The 21,625-nt window shown below is 39.3% G+C and overlaps 1 protein-coding gene across 1 annotated transcript in view; it reads left to right on the forward strand.

The window, feature by feature from the left end:
* The window catches only part of DNAH6 (dynein axonemal heavy chain 6), a 168,997-nt gene that overhangs the window by 58,264 nt on the left and 89,108 nt on the right, over positions 1-21,625 (forward strand). Inside the window, exons 33-39 of the mRNA XM_063294890.1 lie at positions 1,065-1,247; positions 6,934-7,077; positions 8,845-9,066; positions 9,987-10,134; positions 15,015-15,172; positions 17,521-17,652; positions 18,535-18,706. Of these exons, the coding sequence (XP_063150960.1) occupies positions 1,065-1,247; positions 6,934-7,077; positions 8,845-9,066; positions 9,987-10,134; positions 15,015-15,172; positions 17,521-17,652; positions 18,535-18,706 (1,159 nt within the window). The remainder of the gene's footprint in view (positions 1-1,064; positions 1,248-6,933; positions 7,078-8,844; positions 9,067-9,986; positions 10,135-15,014; positions 15,173-17,520; positions 17,653-18,534; positions 18,707-21,625) is intronic.

Here is a 21,625-nt window from a genome sequence, read left to right on the forward strand (position 1 = left end):
TTCTCTGAGTAATTATAGGCTGCCTTCATTATAGCCCCCATATTTATGGAATACATTAGTCCCTTCTTGAATGCCTTCTTTCTTCTGGCATTCAAGCAGATGTTGAAAATTTTTATTTTTAAAATATTGCTTTTCAGGCCTAAGATACATTGGGCAATCATCATGTTTTATTTGATGGCTGTACAATTTATTTTTAATGTTTGTATATCTCTGTAAACTTTCCAAAACTTGGGATGGGCAGTATAGGGGAGGGAGGGAAGGAGGGAGGAGATTCTCAGTCGTCATAATCTACTTTTTATTTTGCTTTGGGGGGGAGTTGAAATAGCTTTTTAAAATTGCTATAAACTTTGGTATCTTCCCTCTGAGCATACCAGTATCTCCCTTTTGTTTTTCATTTGTCCTGTTCTGACTCTAAACCTATTAGCATAGGAACGCTGCACTTTAGAGTGCAATACCGCATATGATGGAGTTTTTAAATGTTAATAAAAGAACTCCAAGCAGCTAACAGCAATCTTGCAGAGTAGAAGCATGAACCAAAAAAGAGAACTTGCACATTAAGCTTAATTACGTTCAGAAATAAATCCAGTCTTCACACAGTAGTTAGATGAAGAAAAAATGGAGATAGCTTACTTTTATTCAGTAGATCTGGATACAGGTAGGTTCATAGTAGAAAGCACTTCATCATCACTTGTTCTTTGGTAGACACTTTCTATGTGGAATAAAAAGTCTATGTGCAAGCAAGATGGTAAGGGAGGGGCTGCAAGCCTGCAGCCCTCCTGCTTGCATGTCCACTCACAAGGTAATGGAAACTGTGAATCCCACAGACTCAAGAAGAAGGAGGAAGAGGAAATCAGGTGACCCACGTGACATCCCACAAGCACAATAGAGACACGCCTACCAGATAAACCCTCTTACTATGCTTGTGAGACAATGCTGAGTTGACCCCTGATAATTCTAACAGTATATACACTAATATTTCAGATTTGCTTTCTTCTTATGAAATGTACATTTTTCTGAGTTGGTGAGGAAACAATAATTGTGCAACAATATTGACTTTTGTTTAGCTCAATGAAGAAACAAGAACATATTTGTTCGAACTCTTTTCTCGTTATGTTGAAGATGGTCTGAAATATGTTCACAAAAAGTGTTTCCAAGCTATAATGCAAGTCGACATCAGTAAAGTTATTGCTCTTTGCTGCTTACTGGAGTCATTGCTTCTTGGAAAGGGAGGACCTAGTTTGAACTTGGTATGTCTATTTGCTTTATTCTTTGTGTGGTTTGCTCTTTCTTTTTTTCTACATGTGGAACCTGATGGGTCTAAAAGCAGAATAAGAAGCTTTAACGTATCCCTATTATTATTCTATTCTACAGATAGTCCTTGCCTTACGTCCATTCATTCAGCGACCGTTCAAAGCTGCAATGGTGCTGAAAAAAATGGACTTACAACCACTCCTCAGAATTCTGGCTGTCCCAGCACCCCCATGGTCACATGATCACAATCTGGGTACTTGAGTGCCTAGCTTGCAATTACAACTTCACCGTGAGCCGCAGTCATTTGATCGCTATTTGTGACCTTCCCTGCCAGCTTCCCACAAGCAAAGTCAATGGGGAAGTTGGCAGAAAAGGTTGCAAGTCCCTCCCATAAGTCACCCCCGCCACTTTTTCTCCTGTGGAAGGGCCAGCAGAGGATCTCATATTCCATAGTGCATGCCTGCCCACACTCCATAGTGCACACCCGCACTCTGTAGTGCATGCCCACCCACACTCTGTAGCGTATGTCTGCCTGCAGCACTCTCTCCTGCCTACAGCCAAGGTCTCCTGGCTTGTACTGGCTCTCCGAAAACTTCCTCTGACCCGCATGCGGCTTCCACCAGCCCTCCCAAGGCCTCCATTGACCTGTCCCTGCTCCATAGCACCTGTCCATGACATCTCCCTGCAGCACCCCCATGCTCCTTGTTGGATTCCTGCCTTTTCCCACTTCATGACTGAGACAGTCGGGGTTGTGATGGCAACTGGGACTGCTGGGATTACCATTGGTAAGTGATGCAGTCATGTGGTGTTGCAGTTTACAACCACATCTCTTAGCAATGGGGTGGAGGTGATCCCAGTGCTGACAGAGCCTACCCACAGGCCTTCTGCTCATTCAGTCCAGCCTTCCTCTTGCAATGCCTCACAAAGGCACGCTGCACCTCTGGGAAGACCTCCTCCTTCTGCTTGCTCCAGTTCTGCTGCCACACTGAAGAGCACCTTCCGCATAGCTGCCACCTTCGCCTAGAGAGTTGCTGCCACTGCCTTTCTGGCCCATCCTGCTGCACTATCCATGGTCTGTGGGCTATGCCTCCTCATGCCAGCAGTGGAAGATGGGGCTTCTCTGCTTGCACCACAGCCCTCCCTCCTCCACCGCCTCTGCCCTGCCCCCCCTTCCCTGGCTAGGCCCAGTGAGCTCCCTTTGGTAGAAGAGGCTCCGCCTGGATCCTAGGCCAGGAGTGGGAGGAAGAAGACAGCAAAGATCAGCTGGGAGCAGCAGCAGTGGGGGCAGAAGGGGTAGGTGGTCGAGTGCCAAAAGAGTAGAGATGGAGGGGAGATAGGTGGGGAGGAGTTATGCATGGCAAGGGAACGTGACCGTGGGATGCTGCGACCGGTTGTAAACACAGGCCAGTCGCCAAGGACCCAAATTTTGATCAGATGACCACAGGGACACTGCAATAGCCGGAACTTTGAGGACCAGTTCTAACTACCATTTATTGAATGGTCACTGAACAAATGGTCGTAACCCAAGGACCAGCTGCATCTGTTTCTTTGTGCTTTTCAGCATAATACTGGGTTTCCCAAACTGTGAGGTCTACCTCCCTTGGGGAGGTGCAGGCAGAGTCCAGGGGAGGTGTGAAGGACCTTTTAGTTACATTGTTACAATAAATCTACCTTTCCCAAAATTTCATTGTATTGTTTTCATTGTTCATTTGTGTTCATTTTGGTGTTCAGATTTTTAGGGGAGGTGTGTACATTAAGATTACCCTAAAGGGAGGTGTGATAGAAAAAGTTTGCTATTATAATCTGTTATAATAGAATAGCTGCAGGTTCATTGTTCATTTGTTAGATAGGATATAATTATTTAAACATTTTCAAGCCATGGAATTTTGCCACTGGAACGTTCAATCCTGCCTTGAGCCCAACTCAATGGTGCTACTTTTATTTTGAACAGTTTACTGTATGATACATCTCAAGAGAATAATCAATGTGCTTCCTGAACACATATCAGGCTAGCAGGAAGTTCAAATCTGACAAACTATAATAAAATCCTTACTTAGTTTTTCTTAATTAGCAACAAAAGAACTAGCATCTTTGAAAAAAAATACATTAAAAAGTATCAAGCAGTATTCCCCAAACCTGCTAGATTCTAGTTGTGGTGCACGTTCGAAGACTGGGTGGGGAGCAGACATCATAAGCCTCTCTAAATAAGAGATCTTCAATTAGAATACCACTGCTTAAAAGACATTTCCTTTCAGACCTGTGTATTATTTGTGAGAGCAACAATCATCGCTTGATGATTTTAATGAATTACAGAGTATCATGGGCATCTATTTAATATACATCTAGCAACATTTCCATGCTGGTTTGCTCTATAGAAGGCAAGCCCAAGAATAATGTTCTGACTTTTTTTCAAAACCATCAGAGTTTTGATACCTGTACTTTCTATCTCTAATATAGCAGTGATGTTTCTGTCTGAAGCATTATGTAGGGAGAGCCTATTGTAGTGGTGGTATTAACTTGTTACTTAAAAAAATACAATTTTACAGCTATAGATAGCTATAGAGATAAATTCTGAATGTAAGAATTTGAAGGTGTGTGTATGAGTGTGTGTGTGTGTGTGTGTGTGTGTATCCTTCACCTTCAGTGAAGATACCTTCACTTGCAAGTGGAATGACTTGGGCTCATAATAATGATAATGATAGATAAAACAGTATCGCCATTTGTGTAATATGCCTGTTTGTATACTGTAAAACACAATGCAGAGACATGTAAGACCCTTTCAGTATGTTCTCTTTTTATACTTACGCTTCTTCTCATACTGCTGCTTAGAAACTACAGGTAGTCCTTGGTTTATGCAATTGGGACTGGAATTGCTGTTGCTAAGCAATGTGGTTGTTAAGCACAACATCATGTGACCACATTGCTTAGTGACAGCAATCCCGGTTGCTGTTGTTAAATGAGAACTGTGCGGGTTGTTAAGTGAGGAGCTTATGTGACCACAATTTCCAACTTCCTGTGGGTTCCCCATTGACTTTGCTTGTGAGAAGCTGGCAGAGAATGTTGGAAATCATGATCATGTGGCCTCAGCTCACTGTGATGTCATAACCATGATCACGTGACAAAGGGATGCTGCAGCGGCCGGAACTCTGAAGACTGGTCATAACTACCACCCATTTAGTGCTGTTGTAGGTTTGAACAGTTGCTGAACAAGTGGTCATTAAATGAGGACCACCTGAATCCCAAGCAGAAGATTCCTGATATGCCTTGACATTTTTGTTCTAGGAGAAACTTATTGGAAACTTGTGAATATGTAAATTAATTTTGACGATGTTATCAGAACTCATTTTTCCTTAAAATTTCTCAGTTCATCTAATTTCAGTTGAATTTTCATGCCAACTGTTCAGATTATGTTTGCATGAGACATGCACCATGGTTTATGATTAAGTGTGAACCAACTGTTGATTCCTCCCTTCTGTCTGACACTACTCTCAAATGCCTCCTGTGGGTTGTTTCTAGGTTAGTGTGTGCTCTTCTCAAGATTTCCAACTGTAGTGTTAAGAGACAAACCTAAAACTGGATTGTTTAAGCATGTTTTTTCTGTTACCAATGAATGGAAATAAAACACAGTTAACATTTATTTATTTATTTATTTATTTGGTTATTTGGTTATTTGGTTATTTAGTTATTAATCAAATTTATCACTGCCCATCTCCCAAAAGGGACTCTGGGCGGTTTACAATAAAACATAAATAAATATAAAACTGTAAGAGCAGGGTCCTTCTAAGAAGCTAACCACCCCCAGGAATGATTACTCTCTCTCCCACCCCAGGCATAATTACAGAACCAGGTCTTTAGTTGTTTCCTAAAGTCCAGGAGGGAGGGAGCCAATCTCAGCTCTGGGGGAAGGATATTCCAAAGGGCAGGGGCTGTTGCAGAGAAGGCCTGGACCCAGCCAGGTGGAATTCTCTTACAGACAGGGTTCGTAGCATGCCCTCTCTGCATGACCGGGAGGGACGGGTTGATATGATGGGGAGGAGATGGTCCCTTAGGTAGCCTGGACCCGTGCCATGTAGGGCTTTAAAGGTGATAACCAACACCTTGAATTGGGCCCAGAAGCATACTGGCAACCAATGCAGCTCACGGAGCAAAGGGGTGGCATGTGCTGATCTTGGAAAACCCAAGATCACCTGCGCAGCTGCATTTTGCACCAGCTGTAGCTTCCGGATACTCTTCAAGGGTATCCCCATGTAGAGCACATTGCAGTAGTCTATATGGGAGAAGACCAGGGCATGAGTGACCATTCAAAGGGCCTCTTGCTCCAGGAAGGGGCATAACTGGCACACAACACGAAGTTGCACAAAGGCCCTCCTAGCCACGGCTGCCACCTGCTCTTCAAGCAGGAGCCGTGAGTCCAGGAGGACCTCCAAATTACACACCGGGTCTGTCTGGGGCAGTGCAACCCCATCCAGAACTAAAGATGACAATTTCCCAGAAATCGAGGAGCCATTAATCCATAGCCACTCCGTCTTTCCCAGGTTCAGCCACAACCTGTCGTCCTCCATCCAGACCCCATTTCTTTAGCTCACAACTATACTTCCTATTTCTGTTATGTATGTGAGCTGCAAGGGCTGTTGCTGGTAAAGTTATGATAAAGTTTGATTAGTTTGGGGGGGTTGTTAATGAGTGAAATTGATTGCATAGGCTTAAGGCATCCATTTTACTTCTTAACCACCTCAAAATGGGAAAAATCAGGGTAATTTTTAGGAATACAGATAGTCCTTGGTTAATGACTGCCCTGTTTAACAACCATTTGAACTTATGATGGCACTGAAGAAGTAGGTTTACAACCAATCCTCAAACTTACAACAGTTGCAGCATCCCTGCAGTCACATAAACGCCATTTGTGACCTTCACAGCCTGCTTCCAACAAGCAAAGTCATTGGGGAAGCCAGCAGGAAGTCTCAAGTCACGGTCATATGGCATTGCACTTAACAACTCCGGATGATCTGCTTAATGACTACAGCCAAACTGACATCAGTGGGGCGTGGTTATGTGATGTTTCACTTAACAACCATGTCACTTAGTGACAAAGTTGCTAGTTCCAATTGTGGTAGTTCAGCGAGGACTTTGTATTTTAAATTATTATTTATGGAAGTGCTATGAATGCTTTTAGTTCTTTTAAGGCTTCAGGCACCAGTTTTGCCCCTTGAAGCCCCCAGAACCCTGAGGAGATCTGCAGATGCTGAAGCTACATTGGCCCAGGCTAAGGTCAAAACTCCAATGGCAGCAGTTGGGAAGAAAATATAAAAAATTACATGGTCAAGCATTCTGAATTATAAACAGTGAGGAGTGTGTTGTACAAATGCATTATACAGTATTTCATCTGAATGTTGTGAATATTATTTATTTGTGTATTTATGTAAAGTAAATTATCTCATATATATTCATAATGGCATGACTCTTAAATATTATAGCATATGCATATGGTTTTATTCTACCAAATATTGTTCCCTTTCAAAATGTGTGGAGTATGTATTCCATAAAGTAGCTTGCTATTTCCCAGGGAAGATAAATTTAAATTTACAAATCCATATTCCTCAAGGATTATTTTTCCTACATTATTTTCTATCAAAATCACTTTTGTAGTCATGTAACCCTAATTCTCTTTTCCTATATAAACAGGAACAATCACGGTTAAATTCTCTTGTGTGCCAGACATTTGTCTTCTGTTATTTGTGGTCTGTAGCTGGAAATATAACTGAGAACTGTTGGGATCCTTTTGATACATTTGTAAGACAGCAGTTTGAGGAGAATCCTGATGCCAAGGTATGGAATGTATTGTGGGAGTAATACATTGGCATTTGTGGGAAAGCTGTACATTACCACACTGCAATAAAACAAGAGTAATTTTTCCTTTATTTCAAGCTATAAGTATTTCTGGATTCAGATATACCCCAAACAAATATCCCTTTACAATGATATTTAGGCTAGGAATGTGCAAAATTCATAGATTTGGGAAGAGAACATTCTGGAACTCTGGAAAGTTCTCTTTCTCTGTAGATCTTGCTAAACCTCCTCTTGAGATGGTTCAGCAGTTTCTGGAAGTAAATCCGCTGAACTGGAAATGTTTTAACGTGTTCTGGACCAGTTTCCTAGCCTGTTTCAGGGCTGGATCAGCCTGGAACACCTTGAATTGCTTCTGCTTTGAAGGATTTATATCTGGGGACCATCCCTGAAATGTCATTATCTAGAAGTGGTTTGGCATGGTCTGGAAGGAAATGGAATGTTCCATCCCCAAAACGAGGCAGTTTGCACATCCCTCTTTGGAACCTTTCCCCACTTGGACCTAACCATCCATCGGCAGTCTCTTTTTTCTGCTGTGTCTCAAGATCTGCTTTCACCTTCCCAACCTGTACCAGACATAGCTGAAGCCATCATAAAGTTCTCTAGCGCTGAAGTCGTGTTTCCTTAAACAGACAACAAGCTATAGCAGTTGTGCCATGGATGCAGACTGATGCATTTCACCAATCATTCAGTTGGTGTTGCAGCTAGGTAACCTGTATGCAAATGAACAGTCTGGCACTTATTGGCTACTTTAGGTTGGTGCAAGCATCATTTGATCTCTGGACCCAGTTCCCCGGGGCTATTCTAATTTAGACAGCAGGAGATTTCAGATCTTTCAAATTGGGCTGTTCTTCATAATGAGGTCTCCAAGCATACGTGTGGCTCAGAATCCTAGATCAGCTACTTTTAAACACATGTTCAGCAACCTCCGCACCATGCCTGTCTGCTGTATTTAGGTGCTTTTTAAACAAACCTTTGTTTAAAAATCGTATTTAATACAGCAGACAGGCATGGTGCGGAGGTTGTGCCATGAAGTGGCAGAGAGAGAAGTGGCTGGTTCTCTCTCCTGGTTCATCTTCTGAAAACAGCCCCCCCCCCTCCACCCAATCTGTGCCTGTCAGCTCTTTTTCAGGTTTGCTCACAGGCACTGTTAAAGAATCAGCTTCCCCCATTTCCTGCCACCCCTTCCAGCACTTGCAGCTGACTCCTTTGGGGGGGGGGGGGTAGAAGAGAAAAGTACGGTGATTTGACTGTTTACCCTCCAGATCTCTCACATTAAATAAAGACACAGCACTTGATGGCATCAGGGCTGGATGGCATCAAGGCTTCTATCTTCTGAAGGACTGGTAGACAGCACTTTAGCTCTTAGTCTCTCTAAGATTTGTTCTTGGACTAAAGCCTAAGTAAACCTCATGCACTATAACCGGCAAACATGTGAAATAAATAAAGGTTCCCTTGATTCTTTGGTGATTCAAAATGTATAGTGTAATACCTGCTGTAGAGGTTTTTTTTTAATGGTAAATTCTGAAGATAATAAACAAAATTCTACCTTCATTACTGTAGGGAAAAACCCAAGAATGTATTAGTAGTTTCTGCCAGGGGTTTATGGATCAAAGAATCTGAGTAGTTTATGGGGTAAAACCATTCAAAACTCCTACATCTGTACTAATAGAACTTTTCCTATTTTCCTGTATGTTCCATTCTTCTTAGTCCTTGGTAGAACATTAACAGGACTGTTTCACCTTCTAGCTCCCAACTTCTGGTGATTTGTGGAGTGTTTACATTGATTATGATACAAAGCGTTTGGATCCTTGGGAGCGAATTATACCAGCATTTAAATACAGTCAGACAGTACCATTTTTTGAAATGCTTGTTCCTACCACTGACACTGTGCGCTATGGCTTTCTAATGGAAAAATTACTAGCTGTCAGACATTCAGTGCTGTTCACGGGAATAACTGGAGTTGGCAAAGTAAGCATTATTTGATTACATAGTGAAATTATTTGGTTTTGAAGAAAATGAAAGAGAATATTCACAGACTTATTTAAAAAAACAAAGTTAAAGGAATATTCATTAAGGTATTCTTTGAATAAGGCCCAAACTAGTTATAACTCCTATCATACAGTTGGGCATTGCGTAACTGTTCTTTATTTAACAAATAACAGCACAAGGGCTTTGAGCCAGATGAGGCATCATACATAGAGAAGAAGACTTGAACATTTTTTTATTACTTCAGGCCTAATCACTGTTCTTCAGTTATGAATGCCATGTATACCCTATTCCCAGTTCTAATCTATCTATAGTCTTTCACACCACACCAATCTAACTCAACCCTTTTCTCCCCATCTCTGCAATTAGCCAGTCAGTCTGTTGCCACACAAGCCACACTCCCTGTGGATGTGTGCCATGACATTGCGCAAACATCCCAAAGGGGTGGAACTTGCAGCAAAGTAGCGCAAAGCTGTTTTTGTCATTTTGACAAAGGCAGCCAGAGCAGTGGATGCACATGTAGGCAACACCAAATTATTTGAGAAGTGTTGCATCTGGTTTGATGTTAACTCTAGAAATTTCTAGAGAGTGTGAAGGATACCAGGAAGAGTCCTAATTTGTACAATTTGGGAAATTCATTCTACACTATTAATCTTCATTACAAACATTTTGAAAGACTTGTTGAGGCCCTTATGTAGTGGGAATGGGGAAAGGAACAAAGTATCCTTCCGAAAAATTTTGTGGCCCTGGGCCCACAGAAATAGAAGAAATAGGATTGGGAAATGTAGTACTGCTCATAGGTTTCTGTGCTTTGCTCCATATGTAGCAGTACTGTAAATATTAGTGGGAATTACTTTATCTATTACATGTTCTATTATTTATTTACCTTTTCTTTCACCAAGTCTGTAGTTGCAAGATCATTGCTTAACAAAATACAAGATGAAGCTGGCTACGTTCCTGTTTACCTAAATTTCTCTGCTCAGACTTCCTCAGCCAGGACACAAGAGATTATTGAATCAAAATTAGAAAAAAAAAGAAAAAATATTTTGGGTAAAGATAAGTAACTACATTCTTTGATTTGTACTTGATTATTTTGTTTTTGTTTGGTTTGGCTTGCTTATCTATGTAGCACTTGATTTTGAAGAAAATTAGCCTTTTGTTGGGGACAATTCATTAATATTCTGCTCCCCATCTCAGGTTTGAATGTGAAATGGTATAATTATACCTTCAAGTAACAGCAAAGGAAAACTTAAAAGTCTCTGACTTGAAATATGAATGTAGGCTGTAATATTACACTGTATACTTCAACACTTTTACACAAGAGGGCACTATTAGCACTTGAGAAATCTAATATATTCATCTTATTATGTTCTATCATGTTAACCTGAATTTCTTTTTAATGAGGGTTTTTCAGTCAGCCTTTCTCTTCCTTGTGTCATGCAGGAATTCCCAGCTGCTGATGTTTATCAAATGTATTTCCCTTCTCTTTTTATAAAATAATGTTAAAAATACACCATGGCATAATTTTTTTTCACTTAAACTAAATACAGCACAATTACATATAATGTTTAGGGTGCAGGGATGGCACATGGTTCCCTGGCTACAGGTTGCCTACCCCTGAATAATATGGATATTTATGGGAAATAGCCCAATCCCTGAACTTCTTAAATCTTGGGATATAGCTGTGATTGAATACCCAAATTCTAATGGATAGGGAAATTTTTTGCAGAAATCTGTTGTTCTGTGTTGGGCCCTTGCTTCATACTCTGTATGAATCTTGATAATAGATATGTTCAAGAGGAAAATTGTTTTGCTTTCTGACCTAAATATACATTGGCCATATTTTGTTCTGGGTCTATTATGCTTTAAAGAAAAGAGGATGGAATTATGTTCCTCCCTTTGCCTTCAACAGAAATGGCAAAATAAACTGTATTTCTTCACAAAATTCGTTTATAGATTAATCTACTTTTGCCAGGACCCACAGGGCATACTGCAGCTTCCTAGAGCAGCTTTTCTAGATGTATTTGAACTGCAATTCCCAGTATTCACTGCTGGGAATTCTCGGATTTGCAGCCCCCAAAGTTCTCATGAGCTCCAGGTTGGAGATGCCTACCTTAACTGCGCTAATGTATAGGTAACACTAAGGGCAGTTAAGGTAAAAAGATTCTGCTGTGCAGAGTTTTCTTCAGCTCTGATAATCATGGCTACCACTCATCTCCTGTTGCCTTCATCCTATCAACATTTCCAAGGTTCTCTTTTGTTCTCCACTTTTAACAACATCTTGCCAGAAGAGACCATAAAGACTAGTTACTACATACTATTTATGTCTGTCTGCCTCCTTGCTTGTCAATTTGCTCTGACATGCCTGATTTTAGCTTTAAACTTGCTGGTAGACTTTGTCATATAGTTTTCCCCAACCTTCACCAGAAAATGTAAGATAAATACCACAATATCCAGTAGATAAAAGAAAAGCAATCTGTTTACCACTGCCAGTCCTACCAAAGCTTGATACAGAACATCTGACAACTTCTGTTTCTAAATCAATTAATTGTTAATTCTCACAATTGTCCTGAAAATGCTATATTAGCATTTCTCATTTAGGTGCAAAATCACATACCTACTTGGATCCTATAAAATATACCAATTTGATGCCTGCTGAGCAAAAGTCTGCTAGTTTAGCATATGTCATTGTATGCATTATGATTATCTTTTAATATCAGCCAGATCCTTTATCAATGTGATGTAACGTAACAGAAAAATATTTAATTTTCACAAAATGTGTTATTATGGCATGGTATATACAAAGTTTGGTGAGAGAGCCAATTTGGTGTGGTAGTTAAGGCACCACCAGGTTAGAAACCATGAGCCCATGAGTTCTAGTCCTGACTTAGGCACAAAGCCAGCTGGGTGACCTTAGGACAGTCGCTCTCTCTCAGCCCTAATAAGAAAGCAATGGCAACCCACTTCTGAAATCCTGCCAAGAAGACTGCAGGGACTTGTCCAGGAAGTCACCATGAATCAACACTGACTCAAAGGCGCACCCACAGTAGCCTTCCCCAATCTGATGCCTTCCATATGTTTAGGGTTTCTATTATATACAGAAACTAGCATGGTCAACAATTAGGGATTTTGAAAAACAAAATCTGATGTACAGTATCTGAACTAATTAATGTGAGAAGACTGAAATAGATACGCATTTTGAAGAGCAGCTAAGGATTGAAACACTGGGGGAGGAAAGCAAAGCAACCTAGAAAAGTTTGTGGAAATGTAAGGCTACCAGAAAAATGTAGTGGATACAAAAAATCCCAAATTGTTGGAGGTCTTGGAGGTCCAAATCCAATGGTTCTGACATTTTAGTGCCACATGAGCTATTGACTGCAAGGAGACAGTAGGTTGTAGATGGAAAGTTAAAGATTTACTCTGTGTCCCCTCTTTCTCCATCTACTCTTTCTGCTCTTTATTGGAAAGATAGTTAATCTCAAATCCCTTCTGTTCTGCACGTATGGGAATCACATGCTCTTTGACTCTTCTCCTGGTACAGTGCAGTTAGTCGAGGGCTAGGTTTTGCTTAGCCCTATAATGTATTTCCTATAAATAAATCTCATTTCTGTTAACAGCTGTCCATCTTGCTTCACTAATACTTGCTCAGGTTAAATTCCCACTCTCAGGAATGATTGTATGACAACCCTCTAGTCTCCAACACAAATTACTAATATTTATGATTGCCTTCTTACTCAACATTTTTGCTGTTGTAATTTAATTATGTCTCAGTGATCTTAGGTTTAGTTTTAAAAAGTAATTGCTATGTTTTATTCCTCTCACCTCCAACTCTATTTTGTTATTGTAAAGGTTGTGGAGTGGGGGACAGAAATTCACATTAGAAGACCCACTCTGCCCTGAATGGCATGTCATCCTTTTGCTTTAGGAGAGCTGTGGGCCTTACTTCAATGCTTGCTTGAAGATCAATTAGTTATGGTTAAAATTTTCTCAGATGAGGCCTCTGGGTGGCTAGTCAGCAAGCCCACTTTGCCAAATACATAGTGGTTTGTGGGGTTAAAGTCTTTGACAAACTGAATTCTTCCGACATGCATGACTTTGATCCTTGGGCTACTTCAGGAATATGTGCAATAATTTGTTGAAAATAGCTTTTGAAATGCCATTATTGATGATGAAATGGGGTGCATACTGAAGTAGTACACCTGATTCAATTTTTTTCCCCTGTGATTTGCATGCCTTCTGATGATTCCAGTCCTTTCAGTATGACCCCTTCAGTTTGTCTTGTTTGGCTAGTCAGTCTCTTGAATCTTTCCTACCTAAGCAAGCCCTATTAAGGAGATGATAAACTTTCTTTGTAACCATTCCTTCCACAGAAGGGATGTTAAAACATTGCCATATGTCTTCTTCCTGTCTGGCAATTGTCTCAATTCAGAGATGCTTCAGCAAGTTTTACTACAGACAACTGTTTAGTGACCATTATATCTCCCATGAATATAAAACCATTGGTCATTACCCCAAAGTGATTTTTGCAGACTGGTCCCTCTCTGCCTCACATAGTAGTTTGCCTTTTCTGGTTCAAAAATGCAGAGTTAAAAACAACATCTTTCTATTTTTACTTAGAACTGAGGATCTGATCTTGCTCAAACCCTACTGCACATAGTCTTTTACGTTTTCATAGCCATTAGTTCTAAGGTGGTCATTTTACCTTTGTTAAAAAACATATACTGTATCTCTAGAACTACAAATCAGATACTTTCGTATTTTCTCAGTAAACACTTTTGAAATGTTAGTGAAATATATACCTCTGGGAACTTCTTCTCTGCCTTTGTGCAGTTTATCAGTTGTCCTCTTGGTATTAATGTGGAAATCATACAAACCTAGCCCACATACATTTCATCTTCATGATTAATAAAATTCTCAATTCTTTTAGAGATTAAATCAGATCATAGGAGAACTAAGTTAGCAGCCCTTAATATAGATCCACCCTTCCTGTTTTTTCACGAGACAAAGAACAGTGCTATAGCCAAGTGTTTGCTGCCTACCTAAGGGAATGTCCTGTTTCCATGTTAGGGTAGTGTCCTATTTTCTTTTGTTTGCCAAGCCCCTTTCACAACAGTAAAGACATTTTTAATCTGCTATGCATAGCCTAACAGGAGACTATCAGCGTCCTTCCTCAGTATTGTTGGGTGGCAGAGACTTTATCACATGCCTATAAGTTGGCTAACCGGCTTCTTTCTGTACGCATTTGCCTCATTTCTCTGTGTCAGAGCAGCTTCAATTGGATTTCCGAGGGGAATTGCATTGCCTGACATTTGTCAAGCAGCTAACTGTCCATCTTCTCTTGGCACTATAGATTAGAAACCAGAGCACAGACAGATGCTGGTTTCGGATGGGCAGTCTTCAATAACCTGTCTGCCCTTCCACCAGAAAGTATAGATGCGAGGTACATGGGAAAAAGAGACTGGTTATCTTCAACTGTGGCTCTTCAAATGATCACTTGTGCTTTCGCACAATCCACCTACCATCCTCTTTCAGGTATATTCCTTTCCAGCCCACAATGGGAAGCTTGCCTCAGTTTCTGTGTTATATTGGAATAGCTGTTTAAGCTCAAGGTCCTAAACGGAAGCTTCACAGGATTGGTGGTAGGGCTTCTTCCTGTGGAAGGCTTTGCTCCTGGATTTTTCAAGCTTGCTAAGCATAAATGAGCATTTGAAGAATCAGAATTGCAGAACAACAGCAGAATTACAGTGCACCAAAATACTAAATTTTGTATTTTAGTATTAAAATACTTTAATTTAGTATTTTAGCCCAGAGTCACTTGTGTAGTGAGATGGGCAGTGTATAAATCTGATATAAATAAATAAATGGTGTATATTGCTTTATTATATGGGAAGGCTTACCAGCAGTGGTTTCTTTTCTCACGTATTGTTTAGGAGCACCAGGGAAAAAAAGAGTTGTCATTTTTGTGGATGATTTAAACATGCCTAAACTAGATCGTTATGGCTCACAACCCCCCATTGAACTACTTAGACAGTACCAGGACTTTGGAGGATTCTATGACCGAGATAAGCTGTTTTGGAAGGAAATCCATGTAAGTCTGTTTTCAGTTACCCATGTCTTTGGCTGTTTCAGCACAAACAAGCTAGAAACAGTGCTATTACTGCCCTCCTTCCCAAAAACAGGATTCTGATCCAGGTAGGGTTTGAGGCTTGTTATTTGTTCAAGACTCTCTTCACTCCAGTTCACACAAGTAAGAAACATTGCTGTGTTCAGTGTCGTGGAGGTTTTGCCCTGTAGAACAAACTGTTAATCTACTACTGTTCTCTGTGTATATCTGGTAATTTTTGTGTGCCACAGATTACCAAAAGAATTGTTGCATTCAGAAGATTTCCCAATTTGTATACAGCCCGACTCCCAATGACTCTGGGCAATTGTAGCAGCAGGAGAAAGAAGGTCCAGTAAATTCAGAGAGAAGTTATGTTCATAAGAGAAAATGTGAACACTCCTCCTGCAATGTCAGTGCAGGCATATGTATTACCTCTATATCCCATTCTACTGTCTGGAAGTTCAGATAACACATCATCTGTGGTATTTTCTTTTGGGTGTATGTTTGGTCCAGACAGATAACTCCCGTATCAAGCTGCCAACACTCAGTAACAAAGTGGCTGCTTTTCAGAGGTACATTCATTAGCATCTTTTTGCTAAAATGGAAGTCAAAAAGGATATGTTAAACCTCTGTAAGGCTTAGCACTTCTATTTTGACATGTAATCCTTCAATTCATACTCCAAAATGGACTGAAAAGATTCAGTGCTGGCTGCCCAGCGATCTGCATTACTAGCATGCCTCTCCTAGCCCTGAGTCAATAATAATAATAATAATAACAACAACAGCAGCAGCAGCAGCAGCGGCGGCGGCGATGGCGGCGGCCAAAATATCAGGTTGGATCAGATATAACTAGCAGGAGGGACCCTTGGTAGAAATGGAAGCAAGAATGATAAATAATTTCCTTTTTGCAGGAAAAACAATCATGTGTTGTAACCTATTCTGCTTCAGAGAGAAAACTCCTAATGGTATTATCTCCTGGGCAGTTCATTGTCCTAAGGCCTAAAACCTATTCAGGTCGCCCCAGGTGCCCAATGCTCCCCACTCCCTCCCACCATTACCATGTGAATGATTATGCTGAAAGGGAGAATGGGTGAAGGTGACCCCCTTCCGGTGCCCTTTTCTCAGTGTAATTGGATTTCCACACCTTTATCAGAGGGCACATGACCATTACAGCTTAGAGGAGCATGATGCTATGGCATACAAGCACGACCTTTGCATGCTCTCTCCTCCCAACTGATCATATCCTTGGCAAGCTGCCAAATAATATGATGAGCTACCAGGAACACAGCTATGCTTCGGAAGAAGTGGGCTAAGATGTGGTAGTGACATAGGATTATGCAAAATATTCAGAAGAAGTGCTGTGCAAGGCACATTGGCACAAATGAAGCATCTCTCTTCAAAGTGTTAAGGCAATCTGTATCCTTTGCAAGGCTACACAGTTAGTTTGAAGGCTGGCTCTAGTTTTCTGCCTGTCCATTCACAGATAATGTTTCTGCTGGGACTGTTAGCAAAACAAAGCACTTATGCATGCACACATGTACAGAGAACCAGGAACAACCTTTGAAGCAGCTGTGTGAGCCTTGCAAAGATATACAGTAGCTGTTTTAACACATTAAAGACAGATGCTTCATTACTAATGACACATTTTGTAAAGCCTCTGTTTTGAATACTCTGCCCGACACTAATTATACATATATGGTGTATGATTGAAGATAATTGCAAAATATTTATAAATGACCATTACAAATGCTTTGAAAAAGTTGTCAAAACTTGGAGTTAGTATTTATTTTGACAGATGAAGGTTAAGAAAAATGAAGTATGGAATGAACTACATTTTTTTTTCCTGATTTATTAATCTCTGGTATAGTCAGAAGTTAATGTTGGTTATGCTGTAAACTAAGTAAAGTCTGCTGAATTCTTCTGTAATTTAAACATCAGAAGCAACAATCCACTAGAGGACAGCAGTTTTCTGTTTTCTGATCAAATTACTCTTGCACTTGGCTAGGTCAATCTTTGTCAAATTCTCTGTGTTAAGTCATCTGGATTCCTTTATATTCAAAACTGTAGAAGAGCACAGAATTATACAAACTTAAGCTGGCCCATGAAGTCACGAAGAGTCGGAAGCGACTAAATGAATAAACAACAACAAAGCTAAATCTTTACATTCATAGTATTTTGAAACCAAATTAAAAGTTGGAGTAAGAATAGAGTATCAGTTATGTTGAGTTATAGTTTACTTAAAAATATATTCTTCAAAACCAGGATCTATAGGATTAATAGCAGCACAGAGTATTAACTTCTGACACAAATCATCTTGTGATCTTCTTCCCTAGGACGTAACAATTTGTTCAGCTTGTGCACCTCCTGGTGGTGGACGTAATCCAGTTACTCCACGTTTCATAAGACACTTTGCTATGCTGTGCCTTCCGACACCCTCTGAACATAGCCTTAAACAAATTTTTCAGGTCAGTACCACCATCTGTGTACATAAAAGGGGCAAAAATTATATTTCCTTGGATTTTCTGACATAGCATGTTGCTGTGTGGTGCTAGACCCAGACAGACAGCTGGGCTAAATCTGTTTGTAATATAAAGTAGCAAATATACCTGTATAAATAAACAACCAGGACCAGATTTCTGTTTTAATTGTCCTTCTGGTTTTTACTGTTGTTTTGAGCTGCTGCCAGTTCTGTTCTTAAGATAGAGTGGCCATACAATCTTTTAAACAAACAAATAAAACAAATAAACAAATGGTGCTAGACATGATTGCCTTATGTTCAAACTGACAAAAAAAAAATTTCAGATCTTTTTCTGAAGAAAAGCTTTTCTGGCAAAAACACAGTAGTATATTTAATATTTGTTTGTACAGATAATGTCCTCTGTACCCTCAAGAGTCTTTCTTTCTGTGGCTTTACAAATTAAAGAAAAAAATTTTTTTTTAAAAGAAACAATGGAAGCCAAATCTATAAATTCCAGCGATCAATAGATGAATCACTGCTGCACATCAGAATTTTTGCCATCAGCTGCCTTGATCCAGATCCTCGGGTGTTTTGGCAGAGACATAGTGCTCTTACTTTCCCATGCTACCCAATGCTTTAATTTCTTTGCAAACTATGAACTGTCCCTTCCATTGTAATGAATGGGGAATCTTTACAGAAGTGGAAGATGGCATGCCTGTGCTCAGAGTAGATGAAAAAATTGAGTACTTTTTACAGAGTGGGTTTTTTTCTGTTGATATAGGACTGTAGCTTCACTTTTAGTAATTTTTAAAATGAAAACTATTGTAAAAGAAAGAAACAAAATAAAACATTTAGCTTTGTGTTTTATATTATCTTTCCCTTGGTCTAGGCTATTCTGAAAGGCTTCCTAGCTGAATTTGTCCAAGCAGTAAAGCAGTGTACAAGTAGTATAGTGGAGGCTGCTGTTGAAATATATCAAAGAATGAGTATTGATCTGCTCCCAACACCAGCAAAATCTCATTATGTGTTTAATTTACGTGATTTGTCAAAGTGCATCCAAGGTAAGGTATATATATTCTATACAGCAGTTTGTTGTTGTTGTCATTGTAATTCCGTGCTCACATCTTAAGCAATTATTCTCTATATTTATCACATTGCATACATTTTTTTAAAATTTTGGTATTAATAACAAATACTGATAATTCAGTTTATTATCTGTGTTCATATTTTAGCCTTAAATAACTTTATTGCTAGTGTACTCTTTCAAAAAAGCGCTATACTTAATACCTTTAGAACTACTACCACATTCTTGAGCAAAGATATCTAGTTTGAATAGACTAGAGAAAACTTAAAGTAGAGAGTAGTACAATGTGTGCAAATCATACTCAAATAGCAGAGGCAGCGAGTGCAACTATAGATAAAATAATTTGTGTTATAGCCATAGTGAAATCTGTAATATGTAATGCCAAATATTATAGTAATATTTGGTGGCTTAGCGTGCTCTGAAATTAATTAACCATGTACTATATTTCTGATGCTCTTTTATCTGAACAAAAGTGGACAATCCTGTTACCTTTATTATATTTCCTAAAGTACGCGTAGAATCATAGAATATAATGATTGGAAAGGACTTTGGAGATCATACTGTCTGGTGTTTTCCAACTTTGGCAACTTCCAGATGTGAGAATGTCAGATCCCAGAATTCCACAGCCAAGATGACCATTGCTGTGAATTCTAACAGTTAAAATTCACATATCTAGAAGTTGCCAAGATTAACAATAATGGGAACATTAATTGGGTTCAGTTCCACATCTAATACAGAAATCCAGTATTACAACATCTTCAACAGATGCCCATTCAGCCTCTGTTTAAGCCCCTCCAGCAGAAGAGAGTCCACACCATCTCCCACCGCAGTCTGTTCCATTACAGAACATCTTGTACCATTAGGAAATTCTCATTTACATCCAATCAAAATTTGCTTCCTTATATTTTAAAACCATGGCCTGTCTTCTGAAACAACACTAAGGAAATATATTCTGTCTTCTATATGGCAGCCTTTCAAATGCCTGTCTTACTGCAGTCTTCTCTTCTCCAGACTAAATATACCAAATGCCTCCAACTGTTCCTCATACGTTGTTCCTTCCAAGACCCTAATTATTTTGCTTGCTTTCTTCTGGACACACTCCAGTTTGTCAATATCCTTCCAGGAACTAAAGACAATATTCTAGGTATGGCTGACAAACAAAGTATAGAGAGGAAGGAATGTACTTTCAGAGCTAAAAGTATTATCAGTAAGCTAATCACAAAAAAACTATATAGTACAAGGCTATTTAATTTAAGTATAGGGATAAAGAAGAATGTTGTGTTAGGTTCCAATCCTATGCCTACTTAGCAACATCTTTATTTTCAAGAATATCTCTTGAGTCTGACATAGGTCCCATAAGCATTTCTGGGGGTGGGAGGAACCTGGGTGACTATAGTAAAGTGCCCCCACCAGCCATGTTGTGTGAGAGCCAGTAACACTGTCAAAATCCCAAATGTGGATAGGTTTGCCCTTTTTAATTAGTGGATAGAATCAACCCTATCTGATAAACTGGTGAGGTTGCTTCCTGCAGTCCTCTCTAGTCACCAAGCATATGCTCAGTTCTACATATTTATATCACTTACATACTGTATGCTTGAATGGAAATACTAATTTGATTTGATTTGATTTTGAGCCTTGTTAAAGAAATCTTTTCAGACATTCTCCTTTAGTTAACAGAATATGAATTACTAAAGAAACAGGAAGGCTATATATTCTATGAAGATACCTTTTAAAATTCTTTAGGACTATTCTAGTGGAAGAATAATTTTATTACCATAAATAATAGCTTTTTTAAGCTAGTATAGGAAAACACATACTATATAACGTAAAATAATTTGGGGGGATTAGTTTTCTAATTTTTTCTACGGTATTATGCCAGAAGCTTGTTAAACATGTCTGTTAATCATCTTAGAAAGTTTATTAAAGTCAGTATATTAAATTAAATTAACAGAACATCATCTGAACTTCATTTGCTGTATTCCACCCTAATGAGTACTATATGTTGAAATTGACAGTATTTGGTGATAATATGGTGGATTGATATTGAAATTTTTAGACATAATTAGGTGGTTATTACAAGTTTTCCAAGGATAGCATTTATTCTGTTTATATCCTTTTCTTTTATCATAGTTGTGTGTATGTATATATACACCAAAGTATCTTTCCATATCAGCATATTAATTAACCAATCATTTGAATTATACAAACTCTTTCTTTAAATGAAGTTTGAGAACTTTATTGTTCATCCTTGTGTATCTTGGTAGAATATTTAGTAAAGATGAGAAAATGGATGGAGACATTTTAATATGTGCAAATGTTGGTGAAAAGGATAGGAAAGTAGAAAATAATAAGTAATATGTTCTAATCAAAATGTATAAAAGGATACGTCTGCCCACTTCATTATAAAGAAGTGAGAGTTGGGTATGTCAGGAGAAACATAAAGTAAATGAAGTAGAAATGGAGCACTTAAGAGGTATGTGTGTGGTAAAACAAAAATAGATAGGGCCAAGAATGAAGACAGACTGAATATCAAGACAACCTTTTGGCTGTTTGCATCCAATGGATCTCAGCAGGTTCTTTGTTTCTTGGCAGAACCCTGCTGCTAAGCCACTGTGTATTGCAGATACTGTACCCTGGTCCTTATGTTCAAGGACCTCACCCTCATTCTGAGATGAGGGCTTCCAGATAGGGCTAAGACAGCTTGATGAAAATGTCAATGCAGTATAAGGCTGTTTGAAGAAAGACAAGTGCCATATTGAGAATCGCTAGGAAAGGAATCAGAAATAAAACCGCCAATATTGTAAACCTTTATGGATATCTGTGGTTGAATTCACTTGGTCACCATACCTCTGTTCTCACAATTGCCTCAAGAAGAACAGTATGGAACTGAAGAAAG

The sequence above is a fragment of the Candoia aspera genome, chromosome 2 (assembly GCF_035149785.1).
Source record: "Candoia aspera isolate rCanAsp1 chromosome 2, rCanAsp1.hap2, whole genome shotgun sequence".
In the NCBI taxonomy this organism is placed as follows: Eukaryota; Metazoa; Chordata; class Lepidosauria; order Squamata; family Boidae; genus Candoia; species Candoia aspera.